The sequence below is a fragment of the Diospyros lotus genome, chromosome 4 (assembly GCF_014633365.1).
Source record: "Diospyros lotus cultivar Yz01 chromosome 4, ASM1463336v1, whole genome shotgun sequence".
In the NCBI taxonomy this organism is placed as follows: Eukaryota; Viridiplantae; Streptophyta; class Magnoliopsida; order Ericales; family Ebenaceae; genus Diospyros; species Diospyros lotus.
Genome location: NC_068341.1, coordinates 1,930,716 through 1,946,122, shown reverse-complemented (window position 1 = coordinate 1,946,122; position 15,407 = coordinate 1,930,716). Strand labels below are relative to the sequence as shown.

The window sequence follows — 15,407 nt, the reverse complement described above, 5'->3', positions numbered from 1 at the left end:
TAAAAATGTGAATTTAACTTATAACCTCTTATATTGATGTATTTTATTATATATTTAATTAATATATATTAAAATAAAAATGTCACACTAAACATTTTGGAAAGTGTTGAAATAGTATTTTCGTCTTAGAGATAGCATACTACCTAATTGAAAAGATAAATTGATTGTGTTTTTTTGCTTTTCGCAACTAATTTTTAATATACCTAAAATAGTCTCAAATGAAAATTAAATTTTATCATTAATATTCATCGATACTCAACCACTCATCATTACCCAACCATCAACCATCGCACTTTTTCTCACCGGCCAAATTCTGTCATTCATTTCGTATTATTTCATACTTACCATCGTAAAACAATTTTCTCCTTACCATAGCAGTGAGGTCAATGATTCATCTTGTTTCACGCCCACCATTACTTAATCATTTTCTCTCAGTATATCAACCAGTCAGAATTTGCCATGGATAACTACACTCAAATGTTGATAATGTGGGTAAACTTTGACGGAGAAGATAACAACTACTCAAAAAAATAATACTACTACAAATCATTCAACGAACAAGTAAGTATCTGAGAGTCATAATAATATATATACGTATTAGTATCATTGTAGTTGGGAAGTTAGATTCGAGAAACTCCAGATTTTCCAAGAAATTGGACATCCCTGAATCCCGGGGTTCAGGAAATGCCAAGTTTACAAATATTTTTTATTTTAATTTGTGTTTTATTCAACTTTGTTTCTTTTATATCAGGATAATGAAATCAAATTTTCAATTGATCAATTATTGATGTTATTCAACCGTTTATTACGAATGAGGTATGATAAATTCTTAATAAATTATTTAAAATTCTTATTTTAACTAGAAAAAAATATATCTAAGTCTTTTCTTTTATTAACTTTTTATAATAGAGAATAACTGATTTAATGGGCTAAAAAAGTTAGAAAAATAAATAAAAACACTTAAATATTCTGTCATGTTGAGCCACAAAAATGACATTAAACGTGGATGTTTATTTGAAGGGACCTTGTGAACCAATCAAGATAGAACAACTTTCTAGACCATGTGCATGTTAACAATATTACATGCAATTACTATTTACTTCCTTGGGTTTGTCTTATTAATTAAGTTATTTACTTGGAAGATGAATGTTTGGTGTCTTGTAGGTGGATGGATGGATGGATATCTGCATATGAAAAATACATTAATAATAAACATGGATTGGTGCATACTTTATGAAAATACACAGGTAAATGTAAAGAAGAACATTCATTTTCCTTTTCTTTTCCCACAATAAAATCCTAGCCCTAAACATAGTGAGATTTTGCCATTTCCATTCTATGTAGTGAGATATTGCCCTCTTCCAATCTGTTGATACTAATAAATGCTTAGTAATTTTTGAAAAGTTAAATTTGTTTATCAATATAAAGTTCTTTTATGAAATAATTCATAAAATTTATTTTTTGAACTTTGTCATAAGTTCTCATAATCACTTTTTCGCGTATAGTCATTATGTAAAAGATTAATCAACTGTATATACAAGTCGTATGGAAATAAGAAAATTGAACAAATTAAGAAATTTCAGCAAACATATTCTTTACATATTCAATAAATGAATGAACCATCATTGGCTGGGTATTGGTGAGTGGGTATAGTCACGGCCACCACCTTCGAACCCCAGGATTTGGAGGTGGTGGTTAGCCTCTGAACCCTTGTGGTCGAAGGCGGACTCTCTGCCTCCAATCGTCATTCGTTTTTTATCGTCGCATTAAAACTTTTGAACCCCACGTTGAAACACGTTACAAAATCTAAATTCATTATCTAAAAATTCCAGTGAGATGAGGTAACTTTGGCAATAGTAAGTGACAGAACAAAGAGGGCGACGATGAGTGTGCGAGGGTTGCGATTATGTGTCAAGTATGAGATATGTGGAAAAGATTAATTTTGAAACATAAATAGGTGCGAAAATTAATAAATTGGTTGTAAAAAGTAATTATAAAATTTTTCTTATTTATGGCTGCGAAGAGAAAATCGTAGCTGTGAATAAAATTTTTTAATTGAAAAACATGATTAATAATTTTAGATATTTACCTAATTACCCTCAAACAAAAAAAATTCTGGAGCCAACTATAACCGGAAGGAGGTGGCGTGTCCAAATGCAAGGAGGAGTTTCAGAATTCGTTTCGTCATACCAGGGAGCAGCAGTGCTTGTGCTTCATGGTGATGCGCATCCACCACGTAGCGTAGGCAGCTTCAGTCTTCTTGCATGCTTGCCACGAAATCCACTCGGTGGCGTCTTCTGCGGCGATCCTTCTCGCTTTCACCGAATTAAGCTCTCTCTCTCTCTCTCTATATATATATATATATATATATCTGTATGTGTAGCATAAATGCCGGGTATTTCATTGCAGGGATTGACGAAGCGGGAAGGGATTACAGAGAGAGAGGTAGATGGAGACGATGGCTGCTCGGGACATGGATTCGTTGGCGACGGAGGCTTCTCTGGCGCCGGTGACGACCGAGCGAAGGGTGCGGACTGATTTGGAGACTTCTCTTCCCAAGCCCTGTAAGTTTCTTAATTTAGAAAGAATTACTCTAACCTCTCCTTCTCTGCCCCATTTTTTCAGCTTCTTGGATGTCATTTCTGGAAGTAGTGCTAGGGTTGGATTATGCCTTTCATGCCGTGAAATCACGTTTGTGTAGAAAGTTCTGAGCAAGAAATTATGGAGCAATTAATGACTTTGCACTAGGAAAAACCAAGATCTGACTTCATTCCAAGCATTTCCATCCCAATTAGAAGAAGGCATTTATTTTCCCCTAGAGAATGCAGTATATATACATATATACATATATATTGCAACAAATACTTTTAGGCAAGTTGTTCTCTTGCTTGCAGATCCCACCAGCCAAGCGTGCTGGCATCCCCCATGTATGGTAAGGTGTGAATAGGATTCAAATTACAGAAAGGCTAGTGAAAAATACTTTAGGATAATGAGCGTGGACATTTTCCATAAGGAGGTTACAAGCTCTGAGTTCCCATCTTTTTGTTAATATTAATGATTACAGTTTCCTTATTTTCCCTTTTGAAATCAATGTGCTCCATGCTTGTCAGGTCAAATCACCCCTGCCTTTGACCATGTATAAACTATAAGTATGATAACTCCATCCCACCTTCTCTCTTCCCTTTCTAATGCAGGAATATCCGTGCATGACTGCTTGAACAAAATCTTTAACTAATGCATGCAAGAATAGCCAAAGGAAAGAGAAGAAAGTCTTAAATTTTGATTGAAAGTACATCCTTAAGTATCCATTCCATCTATGGCCAGCCTTGGACTTACCAAATCTTAACTAGGCTCAAAATGAGAAATCGGTGAAAATTGCCAACAAAAATGACAATCACAAGCCTTAATGCCACTAGGTGGGGTCAGCCTTTGATCCAGTGAATCAACCTTTCTCCTTTATCCGGACTTGGGATTGAATGTTAGTAGGAGGAACACCTTCAACACTAAAAGTGTTAGGGGATTACTCAATCCCCGTAGTGTAATTGACAATGGCGAAATGAAAAGAAAAAAAAAAAATCAAATTCAAGAACTAACAATTGATCGATGAAATGTGTTTTTGTGATTCTAATTCACTTTTAACTTATCAAATCAGATTGTGTCATTCCAACTCATTGAAAGCAATTAAGGCCATGCTCGCTAGTTACACGCTGGCACGGTCCATTTGCTCATAGTATTAGCTATAGTTTCCATTTACATCATCTTGTTAACTTTGTCTTATCCGAGCTTATCATTGTTTGGAGTATCATCCTCCGGTTCCTTGTGGTCAATGGACATGCTTGTAACTGTGTCATTGACTTATAACGTATAGTTTCCTTTACTCCCCACTCTTAACCTGTATAAGGAGTACTGGGGGTTGTCTAATAATGGAAAATTGTTTCTCCAGTGTGCTAGTTCTCCTACTACTTCTCCTGCTTGGGCAGCTCCTCTTTGCCTAACAAACCGGTTTGCAATTAATCTTTTTTCTTATTTCCTACATTTTGCTTTAATCACCCTCTTCCTGCCATCTCCAAATGCCCTTACTATGTCTCCCTCTAGGAATCTCCCTACCTCTAAGGTAGAATTTTTTTTGTTATGGGGCCAAACTAGAAATTTATTTAGCTGGCCTGAAATTTTCGCAAACGGAATACAAATTCTTAAAAGTTTATTCTTGAACATGTAAAAAATAATTTCTCTTTCAATACATATATGATCGTGTCAAATATGACAAATTTCCATTAACAAATAATACCGTTTATCTATATTGTTGAACCACACATTGAATTTGGTTTAATTAAGGGAAATAGTATGATTGAGTATCATTTTCTCTTTCACTTGATCAGAGAGACATATTATCATTTAATCCTTAATTTATGCTACTCTCCTGTCCTTTGGCATTTATAATCCAGATATGGCCAGAGCACTGGCTGCTCCTGATGCTGACCATCCAAATGGAACACCAGGCCATCCTCATCATGGTTTGTCTGTTCTTCAGCAACATGTAGCCTTTTTTGACATGGATGACAATGGAATCATTTACCCTTGGGAAACTTATGCTGGTAATTTTCATGCATTTTCTCTATCAATCTATCATTTGATAAAGAAAGAAACACTCAAAGAAAAAATAGATAAATAAATAAAATACAGAAAGAAACATATTTATCTTGCTGTAAAAAAGATGTCAAAATACAGGTAATTAATTGATCTCTTCCTTTGGCCATGATGGTCAAAGCCACTAAAAGTATGTTGGTTTTACTACTCAGATTTCTGAACTTGAGTCTTTTAGCTATATTACTATGTTTTGGATTAAATCATGTTTTATAAAAACAGACAGTGAGTGGATTGTCTATCATGAGTGTTCTTGCTTCTAAATGTTGGAGACTTTTGTTGTCTATGAACCGGAAGTAGGAAAATGCTATGTTATTTGTTTGGATTTGATGTTGTACGGCTCTTGAGTCAATGTAATGGTGCCACAAGGAAGAAATAAAACTGTCAAATTTGAAAAAATTTCAGGTGCTTATGTACAAATGTTGAGTTATTTTGTTTAACAGCATATACAGCATCTTGTAAAGTTTTGAGAAATAATACTGTTCCACAGGACATAGGATACTGAGAAACAGTCCACTCTTTAAGATTTCCAGAAATGACATTAAATGAGACTTCATTTATTTGCCCAAATGGCTATAAACTTCATGAAAAACATAACTGAATGACATGAAAAAACAGAAGTTGATCCTATTATGCCTATGAACTATTTGAAAGTGTAGAGCTTCTCTTGTTACTGTGCTTGTTTTTATTTTCCTTTGATGCAGGCCTTCGCGCAATTGGTTTCAACATGATTGTATCTCTTATAGTGGCTGTAGTTATTAACGGAGCTTTGAGTTACCTTACTCTTCCTGTAAGTTAATTCTCTGTCAAGATTTTATGGAACTCCATTCATGTGTCCTAAAAAGGTGTGGTCATCCTTTTGGGTGAATTCTCGCATGCCAACCATTTCATGAATTTTATCAAGCCTTAAAACGGAATAGGATGGCTAAGAATGAAGTTGGACATTGTCTGCCAAGCTTTTATGGAATTTATAATGTGTTCTAAAGCGGTGTTGATGTAGATGTCTCCAATATGATGAGGTATTAAAGTTAGCAAATCTTACACTGGATATTGTTTCACAGGGGACCTTTTCACCTATGGGATTCGGATATCTAGTACAATTTTTTTCTGTTTTCTTTTCATTTTTTATTCTTTATACAGTTGTATGATTGACTTGCAAGTTGCAAGTAATTTCATCCCATTGTTGGTAAAAGTCATTTCCTTGGCTCTTAAAAGAGTAGAAGAATAAATGGTAATCACAATCACAAGCCTTACTCCCACTAGGCGGGGCCAGCTCAAGAAAAAGATGGTATTTACCCTATATCTCTGGAAAAGTTTACCATCTTGGAATCCAGAAAATAAGAGAAAAGTGGAAGTAAGAGAAATTAGTAGCATTGGCAAGCAGTTGCAATTTTGGTGTTGCAGAAATAGCAATGGCCTTACAGTTTTAACAAAGTGGTTGTGTATGTAAACAAAGGACCCAAAAGGAAGCTATTTTGGTGGAACCTCACAGGCTGTGTTTTAGTCCAGTAGGTGAGGATACATTGGAACTTGATAGTCAGATTTGAGAAGTTAGCTTGCTTCTTTTCTTGTTGCTTGGGTAGTCTTTAGTTGTCAGGAGTGAACTCCCTAAGTTTTTATTTTGGAGATTGCTTCTATCTTCTTCGATTCTGTTGGCTTCAAGAAAGTGCACTTAAATTCATATTTGAATGGAAACAGCTCCTAACTATTTTTTTTCCCTCACAAATAAAAAGTAGGAAGATACTGAGAGTCCTGCAATTTTTGGAAGAATTTATCTTGGTTTAGTGCTTAAAGGTATATTAGGTGTTAGCCCATTGGTTATATGGGGGTTGTTTAAATTTTGTGAAAGTTCTTTCTTTAAGCTTAAAGAGTAACCTATCACATTGTATAGTTACTCAGAAGGCATATAGCCTCTTTGGATTAGCTTTTGGATTTTGTAGAATAGTTTTATTAATTGTTCTTTTGATGCATGGAAGATAATAGTCTTGCTTAGATCATATAGATACTCCCTTGCTACCTTTAATATAGGATACCCTTTCTTTTATTTTTGGAAAAATAAAAAAGAAGGCACCTTTGCAGATTGAGGAATCTCATCATCTGTGTTAAAGTGTACTCGACCTGGTACTCACCATCTTTGCACTAGCTGCATTGTATCAACTATTCTATAGGATAGCAAAGAATAGCATTTAAAATTTTAAATAGTCATACAGGTGCTCAAATGATCTTCAGGGCGGAACCTTTTTTCACCTGATGTGAAGTTCTGGTGGTTTTACATGACTGTTTTTTGCACCCTTGAACCTAGAAGTTCCCTGTTGAAGTTCCTGGAATAGGGATTGTTTGTGTAGCCATCCATTTGAGAGTTAAGGGCTTGAAGGACCCTTTTCTGTTATACAGTTTACAAACCAACCTGATCATAATCTGGTCATTGTTTGAATCTGGCAGTCTTATTTATGCCATAATTAATATTTTACCTTGCAACTGCTGTAGGGGTGGATACCATCACTTTTTTTTCCTATATACATCGCCAACATCCATAGATGCAAGCATGGGAGTGACTCTTCAACTTATGACACTGAAGGAAGGTAAGCATATAAGAACATGTATATTGTTGATATGTCAGACAGATGCCTTAAAAAGTTCACAAGGCCTCAACTTCTATTATTCTCATCTATGATAAACCATGCAGGTATATGCCTGTGAATTTCGAAAACATCTTCAGCAAGTATGCTCGCACTGTGCCGGACAAGCTCACCCTTGGAGAGCTCTGGGACATGACTGAAGGAAATAGACAATCGTTTGACATCTTTGGCTGGTATGTCCTTAGACCCTCATCCATGATCCTATACGCCCATTTGCCATTTCAGAATATGCTTTGGATTCTTCAACTTAAAACTGTTTTTGTTGATACTTGTGAAGGACTGCAAGTAAGCTGGAGTGGGGACTACTGTACGTTCTTGCTAGAGATGAGGAAGGCTTCCTGGCTAAGGAAGCCATCCGGCGCTGCTTTGATGGGAGTTTGTTTGATTATTGTGCCAAGATGCAGATGGGTGCTGAGAGCAAGATGGGCTGAAATAATGTTGGCTTGATGAATGCTTTGACTTCGCCTAGTTTGAGTAGTAACTTGTCAGGTGAACTCTACTAATTCGTGCATGTGTAATGCTCACTTGTGCCTGAACATAAACAATGTGTCCCTTGAGCGTATACATAAGCTTTTTGCCTACTGAAATGAATTCTCATTGGAGCTGCTCATAGTTCTCAGCATGCTAGTTTCTGGGTAGATAAATTCAGTTTATAGGGTGGTCATGCAAAATGAGAGCAATAATCCATGAAAGCAATTAGCAAGCTAGAAGAGTGTAAAGTTCTAAAATCAATCAACTTATCAGCTGTACTACAACGAGTTGTTTGTGGCTGAGTGACAGCTTAATCGAGTATTTTGGTTTTTCAAGAAACATAGTACATGGGATTTGGAAGCGTAAATGTTCTCTTTGCAGCTGGGAGTCCCTTAATGCTGCTCCATTGGTCTCCAACAATGCCCCAGATGCGATACAGCTTATCTATCAATTGCTTCCTCGCATTGGCCTTGTATTGCTGCTCTGAGTTGTATTCATCACTTGAACCCCTACATCAAAATCATTGTCAGAAACAATATCGCTGTGTGTGTGTGTGTAGAGAGAGAGAGAGAGAGACCTTAAAATGAGGCTGGTCCATCCATGGTAACCAACATCAACAAGGTTGTCAATGGTGGCTGATCTTAGGATTTCTCTCCTTGAAGAAACCAAAATGATCTGCATTCCTCTCCCTTTGAGATCATTAAAAAGCTTCAGTGTGTGACCAAGAACGGGTGCTCTGGCCTTGCCCATCCACTCTTCCAAAGAGGTCAAGTTCAACACCTCCCCCCTACATCACATTCAAAACAAATTTCCATATTATCAGCAAATACCTTCTTCCTAGTAACAAACAATATCAATTCTGTGAACAGATCAAACTTCACCCAAAATTATGTTTCTTGTAGTATGGCACAGTGGAGAGGAGGGTGTTGTCGATGTCAAAAATCCAGGCATCTCTGCCATCTCTCTTCAAGCTGCAGCCAGTGCTGAGAAACACAGTGCATTCATCAATTGTCCTCTCAAGTCCACCTGGTACTGGACTGAGTTCATGTACTTTCCTATGTATGAAGTGCACTCTTCGGGCACAGCTTCGAATTCTCTGATGTTGTGCAGTTCAACATTCAACCTCCAGCTCTCACAGTAGTTCTTCAAGGCAATCTCCACCCTGTGCTCCCCCCTCTGATTCAAAATGTTCCAGTCTGCAGCTACAAAACCAATGGAAAGATTCAAGACAAACAACAGAAAACCAAGATTTCTCCCCATTTGTCTTGAGAAGATGCATTCATGGAGACTGGTCTGGACGAGGGGTTTAAGTAGGCAATCTTAAGAAGGAATTGGTAAAAAAATGAACTGGTGACATGGCATAGAGACATGGGTATACTGGAATTAGTTGTCACCATGTCTTCATCAGAACAATGCTCCCTGTGAACGGAAAAAAAGGTGATGGCATTGTCTTGTCTTATTGAAATGAATGAAACCAAGGAGAGTCAAGATATAGTGGAGCTTCAAAGCAGGTGCATGTGAAGGCTTACTACACGTTTATGTTTGAAAATCATCAACAACGGCATTGTGCACATGTAAGTCCACATCTGCATTCTTCCAGGTTGTATTATCATTATATTTCAACCAAACTCAAGTTAATGCATACCAACAGCTGGGCTTATATGTGATCATGAAACCATAACCCAAGTAAAACCACTTAGTTACAGGTAGTTGAAGCACTAATCCATAATATATTAGTCCAAGAATGGGCAAATTACTGATTCAAATAGGCACCAAGTAGCATCAGCCTATCTGAGGAAAAATCCACGCAAGGTTTAGAATCGGATAATTCAGACTCTCTGCCAAATTGTATAGAGATCTAGGTAATGTAGCATTATTGTCAAGAGTCAGCTCTATGGTTGCTTGCACGATCATAACAAAATTTGTTCACTAAATGTATATCATATCTCCAAAACCCAGTTTAGTCGTTTCAATTTATCACCACAAAGACAGAAATGCGAAAGCTTTATCACAAAATGACACTGGGGGGGACAGGGTAGAAGAAGAAACTTTCTCTCCCAGCGGGAGCTATCAAAGATACTATCAACTCTTCACTCAAAAGCATACCAGTGTCAAGGAATGACCCCCCCCCCCCCAAAAAACGGCCAAACCTTTGCTTTTAAAGTACTTTCACCTTACATTTTTCGTGTCACTCAAATTTTTTATTATTTTAATTATATTTATAAACACACATTTTAAAATTAATTTAACTCAAGTGCTTTAATCTTTTTTTTGTATAATAATTTATTTTTTTATTTTAATTATAATTATATATTTTTATTTTCTAATCAATTTAAGTAAAAAAAATAAAATAAAACAAGGTAATTTAATTTTTTTATTTACTCATTAAAGTATAAAAATTAAATTAATTTAAAAATATAAATATAATAATATAATAACGAAAAAATTAAATTATTAAACAAAAAAAATCAAAATGTAAAGGTTAAATTGTGTAAAAAATTGCAAGTATTGAAGTATAATCAAAACGTGAAAAAATTAAGTGATCACGTGAGAAAGAATGTGAAAGAACTTAAACAAAAATATAAATTTGCCACCAAAAACCACAACCAGAGAGAGCAAAGCAATCCATGCATAGTCAGTCACCCTTTGAAAATTCACGTTTTTCCTTTGTTGGGGGCGATAATTGTTATCTGCACAACTGCCCCCTCAAAAGCGCGTGCAAAATAAAGAAAATTCAATGAACTTACCGGACCTTATATTCTCCAAAATGCCAACACTACAAATCAATAACATAATGTCAATAAGGATTGACAGCCAATATATACTAAAATTATATCAACATTCCTTTTTTAAGTCTAAAACCAGGTAGCAGGTACACATCAATAAATAACGTTTTTTAAGGATATAATATTAATACCATTTCAAGCTTGAACATAATACATACCCCCATGCATCATGAAACGAATCTTGGTGCAAGTTGGCTCACTGAACCAACCTAATGGCTGGTCATCATGAAATGAATATTGTGGCACCCAGAAAATGTGCAACAAACATTATTAGGGATTCCCCAAAACAAATAAAACCAAATTAAAATTCTTGATTGCCAAAAAATTAAAAAGATACATATGATCCAAACAAGAAAAGAAATTTGACAACTCACGCACCTTTTCAACAAGTATCTTTCTAAATCCCAGTCTAAACTAAAAATCGACCTCAATCAACAGGACTTAAACATAGATTAAAAACTTAGACTATGGCATTGGCTGCACTAGCAATCCTAGGCCACAGGTCAGCACACTCCTTCCCAATTGGGCCAGTAATAGCAGAACCTGAAACCACAATAAAAGTAGGCAGTTAGACAATATATTAAATCGAAATTCAAAACAAGAATGAAATTTAAACAAAAATTAAGGGGCACAAAACTACTTTCCAAAAAAATTACTTCGAAGAATATGAAAAATTAAATAACTTATTTAAATATAAAAAACTTACCAAAAAGAAAATGGAAAACTGGCTCCTCTAATTTTTAAAAATTCAACTGAATTCGAAAAGCCTAAAATGACTTTAAAATTTTCTTACTAATTTTTTTGTTTTAGACATGTTCTAGTCCCTTCTAGATTAGAAAATAGTTCTGTACTCCCAACATTTGAACAAGTTTTTCAAACTTTTTAATAGAAAATGAAAAAATATCCATGAGTAACGACACAAGATTCATCTGACTATTTGCAAAACTTCTTAGGGTTGCAAAATGCATCCAAAAATTGGACACACAAGATTTCTCAAATTTTGTTTCGTGTCTAACTTGGGTAAAATGAGAAGTTACCTTTCATCTCTCCCTTTGGATTAACAATAACACCAGCATTGTCTGCAATAACCAATAGGCATAATAACATCAGCAATAATTCCTATTAATTCTTCAAAATATAAAAGTAAACTCTATCAATAGAATTCTGAAAAAAAAAAAACAAGGTGAAACACAATTATTTTAGCAAGATCATTGTTTCCCAAACAGTATTTCACAAGCAAAAACACAGACAATTACCCTGAGATAAAGTTGATAGATATATCACACAATGTCAAAGGCCACTAGCACCAAGTAAGATTTGCTATTACCAAGGAAACCACCGTAATAAAAGAACACTAAGTGCCAGATTTCTCACATAATTACATCTTTAAAAAAATTATCGAGAAAAAATCAGATTGATCTTGACCCTATTCTTTAATAACATAACTAGTCTATTGAAAAGAACTGATTTAGACTCTTCTGTATTATGGACAGTAGTTTGTCTTGAAAAAGGGATGAATGGTCAACTTTGATAATTGGTTAACCGTTAATGAAAAAGGAGTAAACTTTACCATGTATGGCCTAAATGGAGCAGATGTGACCTCTAGGAGCATTATCACATCTGTAACGATAGACAACTTTGATTTTCCAGACTTGTAACTGTATCAACCACAATATATAAAGGAGGATACCTGACTAAGTCTGGGAATACAACTCATTTTAAATGATTAAAACCAATCTAAATACATTTTCTGAATAATGAGGAATATAAAGGAATAAAGATCCACTCAGGAAAAGGAAAACCATGTCAGAAGGGAATTCTGTTAATTAAGAAAAAGAAAGAAAGAAAGCCTTCAACATCATATGTATTTCGCAATGACAAGTACCAGTATGGACAATGCAACTTTCTTTTTGCCTACAATTTTGTCCTTTTGTTTTAGAAGGTTTATTCAAATATGAAAAGCATGTCTTTTCCAATTCAAACTATCCCATGCTTGAATGAAGCTATAAACAAGATAGAAGATGCTATGAGAAGACCTACAAGAAAATTAGTGGTTAAGTGAGGATATGTATCAAATAGCAAAAAGCCATATTCAATCAGGGAAATCTCACTTGATAGGTTCGATATTTGTTGTAGCTGGTTTAAGGACATATTGGATCATTTTATGTAAATAGAATCATATACCCATCAAGACACCCCTTAACCAGCATTTCTACATCTCCTTAGCAAATTATCTAGTCCATAAAGCACAAAATACATATAAACCTGTAGATTGAAAGAAACATAAACTCAAAATGGACGTCAGACTTCTCATCCAAAAATGCATAATTTCCCATGGATGGTTAAGACTTATTTTATTGAGATCATGGAAATTACAACACAAGATAAAGAGCCATTTTGATTATTTACAGCTCAATCAAGCAAAAGACTGAAACAAGAGTGTTTTCAACTTTGAAATTTCTACCTTTACCAATTGCTTTCAGGTATCAAATAAAACCCAGGGAGGAATATGACAACTCACTCAAAAAAAGTCAGACAAGTTAAACCAACTTGTTACAAAAACAGACCAAAAAGTATTCAAAACATGCCAGTCCGATATATTAAAAGAAATTAGCACTACGGAATTGTACTGGCATGCCAGAACATACAAAATAAAAACAAGATGATACATCAAATAGACATATACCAATCTTGACAGGGCTGATAAACAGAGCTACCATCCGGTTATGGGTAAGATTGGCAACTTAATTTAGCTGGATATGGGACGTGTAGAGAAACCATATAAAGAAAACAATTCTCAACACCACATCACCAGCAGTATTAACCCAAAAAAATATATTTCCCTTCTTCACAAAAGATAAATCAGGGTTTTGAAGGTTAAAGACTGATGTTCAAGAGGACTGATGAAGATGAAATAATCAATCATAGAATTTGCTTAAACCATAACTAAATACCAAAAGGCTCCAATACGAATATATCAGACCATGATAGAGCAAGATTCCATCCGGAAGTAATCCACTCGATCTTATGGCTGACCTAATTCCCTATAGCTGGTCTCAGGAAGCATCAGATCATCATCGGTGCACAACCTTATTAACGAAGGATAAATACACGAATCAAAATGCCACCTAACCAGTATATCACCCTTTCTACCGCATTTTATGGGAATATTGTGCCAGCCAATAGTAGTCGGAGAATCTAAAAGCAGTAAAAAGAGAAACACTTTTCGTTTAGAGCAGATCTAACAACTACGTTATATAAAATCACCTTGCAGATAGTATTCCAATATATGTTTATCCCATTATCAAACAACTTAGTGTAACTATTATAGATGAGTTTGATATCGACCTTCGAAGTACATATAGACACCGTCCTTTCGGCGCCAGGGTTTGCGCTGTCGGACAATGACGGCGGGCATGACCTTCTTCCTAAGATCGGGCTTTCCCTTCTTCACGGTGGCCATCACCATGTCTCCGACGCATGCCGACGGCAAGCGGTTCAGCCTACCCTTGATTCCCTTCACTGATATGATGTAGAGGTTCTTCGCACCGGTGTTGTCCGCGCAATTCACGGTCGCCGCTACCGGCAGACCCAGTGACATACGGAACTTGTTCCCCGCCGATCCTCCACGTCCTGCAATCACCAAACATCATCATCCAAGTCACTAGAAACACAAAATCAGGTAAACAAAATGGAGAAACCATGACCGAACAGCCTCTACTTCCATCTAATCATCAAAGAGAAGAGGAGTCGAACTGACCTCTCTTCGACATCGTCGCCTGCGAGGTGCGAGCAAGACGGTAGGGGTAGGGTTTCGCATGGAATTTATAGGAAAGGCTGAATCTAGGGTTTCCGTGAGTTGGGGTTTATTCACGTTTGAATTTCCTAAAACAGCCTTGCCTTTTTCTACAATACCAGAACAGTACTCTGGACTTTCTGGGCTTCCAAGTTAGGTTGTGGGCCTCTAGACTTCGTGAGGCCTTGGGCCTACTGCCCTTAAGCCCAGGCCCAAGGCAATAAGGAAAGCCCCGTATTTTGCATGTCACCAAAAAAATGTTTTTGGATTATTTTTATAATTTTTAAGAAAATTAGAGCCATTTCATAATATTAAAAAATGCTCATATATTAGAGCCCTTTAAATTTATTATTTGTTTTTAATTAATAAGTCGAGATTCATAGATGATAAAATTTATATTTATATTTGTTTAAATGCATTATAGAATTTATGCTTATTTTTTTATTAATAACGATTTTTTATATTTTTTATATTAAAAATTATATTTATAAAAAAATTCTTATATTTTTTTTATTTACATGTTTTCTATCTTCTGAAAAATATCGTTTCTATGTTCCTATTTCGTATCGTATTTGTTTTTCGTTTCAATATAATCTAAAAATTATTTAACAAAATAAAATAAAAACAAGCATAATACTACTATTATAAAAAATACTTTTTCCTCAATAAATATTTTTTTCTCCTTCAAGTTCTTATATAAAAATCTTGAGATTAAATAAATTTATCCATCCAAAAAGACAAATTTTCGTTAATTTTGCCCCAATTTTTCATTTCACAACCATGAATCACAAACAAAACCCTATATTATATTGAAATAGAAAAACACCAAAATAATTGATGTAATTATAAAAATACAAAAAAATAATAATTTTTTTAGATTGCATTCCCTAGCTTGAAATTTTTCCTTTTTATTTGATTAGATGGGCTTGGAAATGTGCAATTAGTTTTAGTATCAAACCAAATTATACTTGAACTAGTGGTTAAATTAGAACATAAAAGATGCACAAACTGCAACACAGACAAATCTAACTTGAGATGTGTGCTTTCACCCCAAGAAACCTAGCAATGAAG

General features: G+C 35.1%; 2 protein-coding genes and 1 pseudogene across 3 annotated transcripts; 1 reads left to right on the top strand and 2 right to left on the bottom strand.

Annotated features, from left to right (window-relative positions):
* Window positions 1-2,162: 2,162 nt before the first annotated feature.
* On the top strand, window positions 2,163-7,864 carry LOC127799422 (peroxygenase-like). 2 transcript variants are annotated; one of them, XM_052333449.1, is made up of 7 exons: window positions 2,163-2,330; window positions 2,410-2,564; window positions 4,446-4,595; window positions 5,349-5,434; window positions 7,132-7,226; window positions 7,331-7,456; window positions 7,561-7,864. In XM_052333449.1, the coding sequence occupies exons 2-7, from the start codon at window positions 2,450-2,452 to the stop codon at window positions 7,712-7,714; spliced, it is 726 nt and encodes a 241-aa protein (XP_052189409.1). In that variant the 5' UTR covers window positions 2,163-2,330; window positions 2,410-2,449; the 3' UTR covers window positions 7,715-7,864. The 2 variants fall into 2 exon arrangements, with proteins under 2 accessions (XP_052189409.1, XP_052189408.1); XM_052333448.1 differs by having other exon boundaries at window positions 2,163-2,564.
* Window positions 7,865-7,950: 86 nt separating this feature from the next.
* Window positions 7,951-10,837, bottom strand: LOC127799421 (acid phosphatase 1-like; annotated as a pseudogene).
* Window positions 10,832-14,399, bottom strand: LOC127799423 (60S ribosomal protein L23). Its single transcript, XM_052333450.1, has 4 exons — window positions 14,301-14,399; window positions 13,889-14,173; window positions 11,578-11,619; window positions 10,832-11,083 (listed from the first exon to the last, which is right to left on the bottom strand). The coding sequence occupies exons 1-4, from the start codon at window positions 14,311-14,313 to the stop codon at window positions 11,001-11,003; spliced, it is 423 nt and encodes a 140-aa protein (XP_052189410.1). The 5' UTR covers window positions 14,314-14,399; the 3' UTR covers window positions 10,832-11,000.
* Between the last annotated feature and the right edge of the window lie 1,008 nt (window positions 14,400-15,407).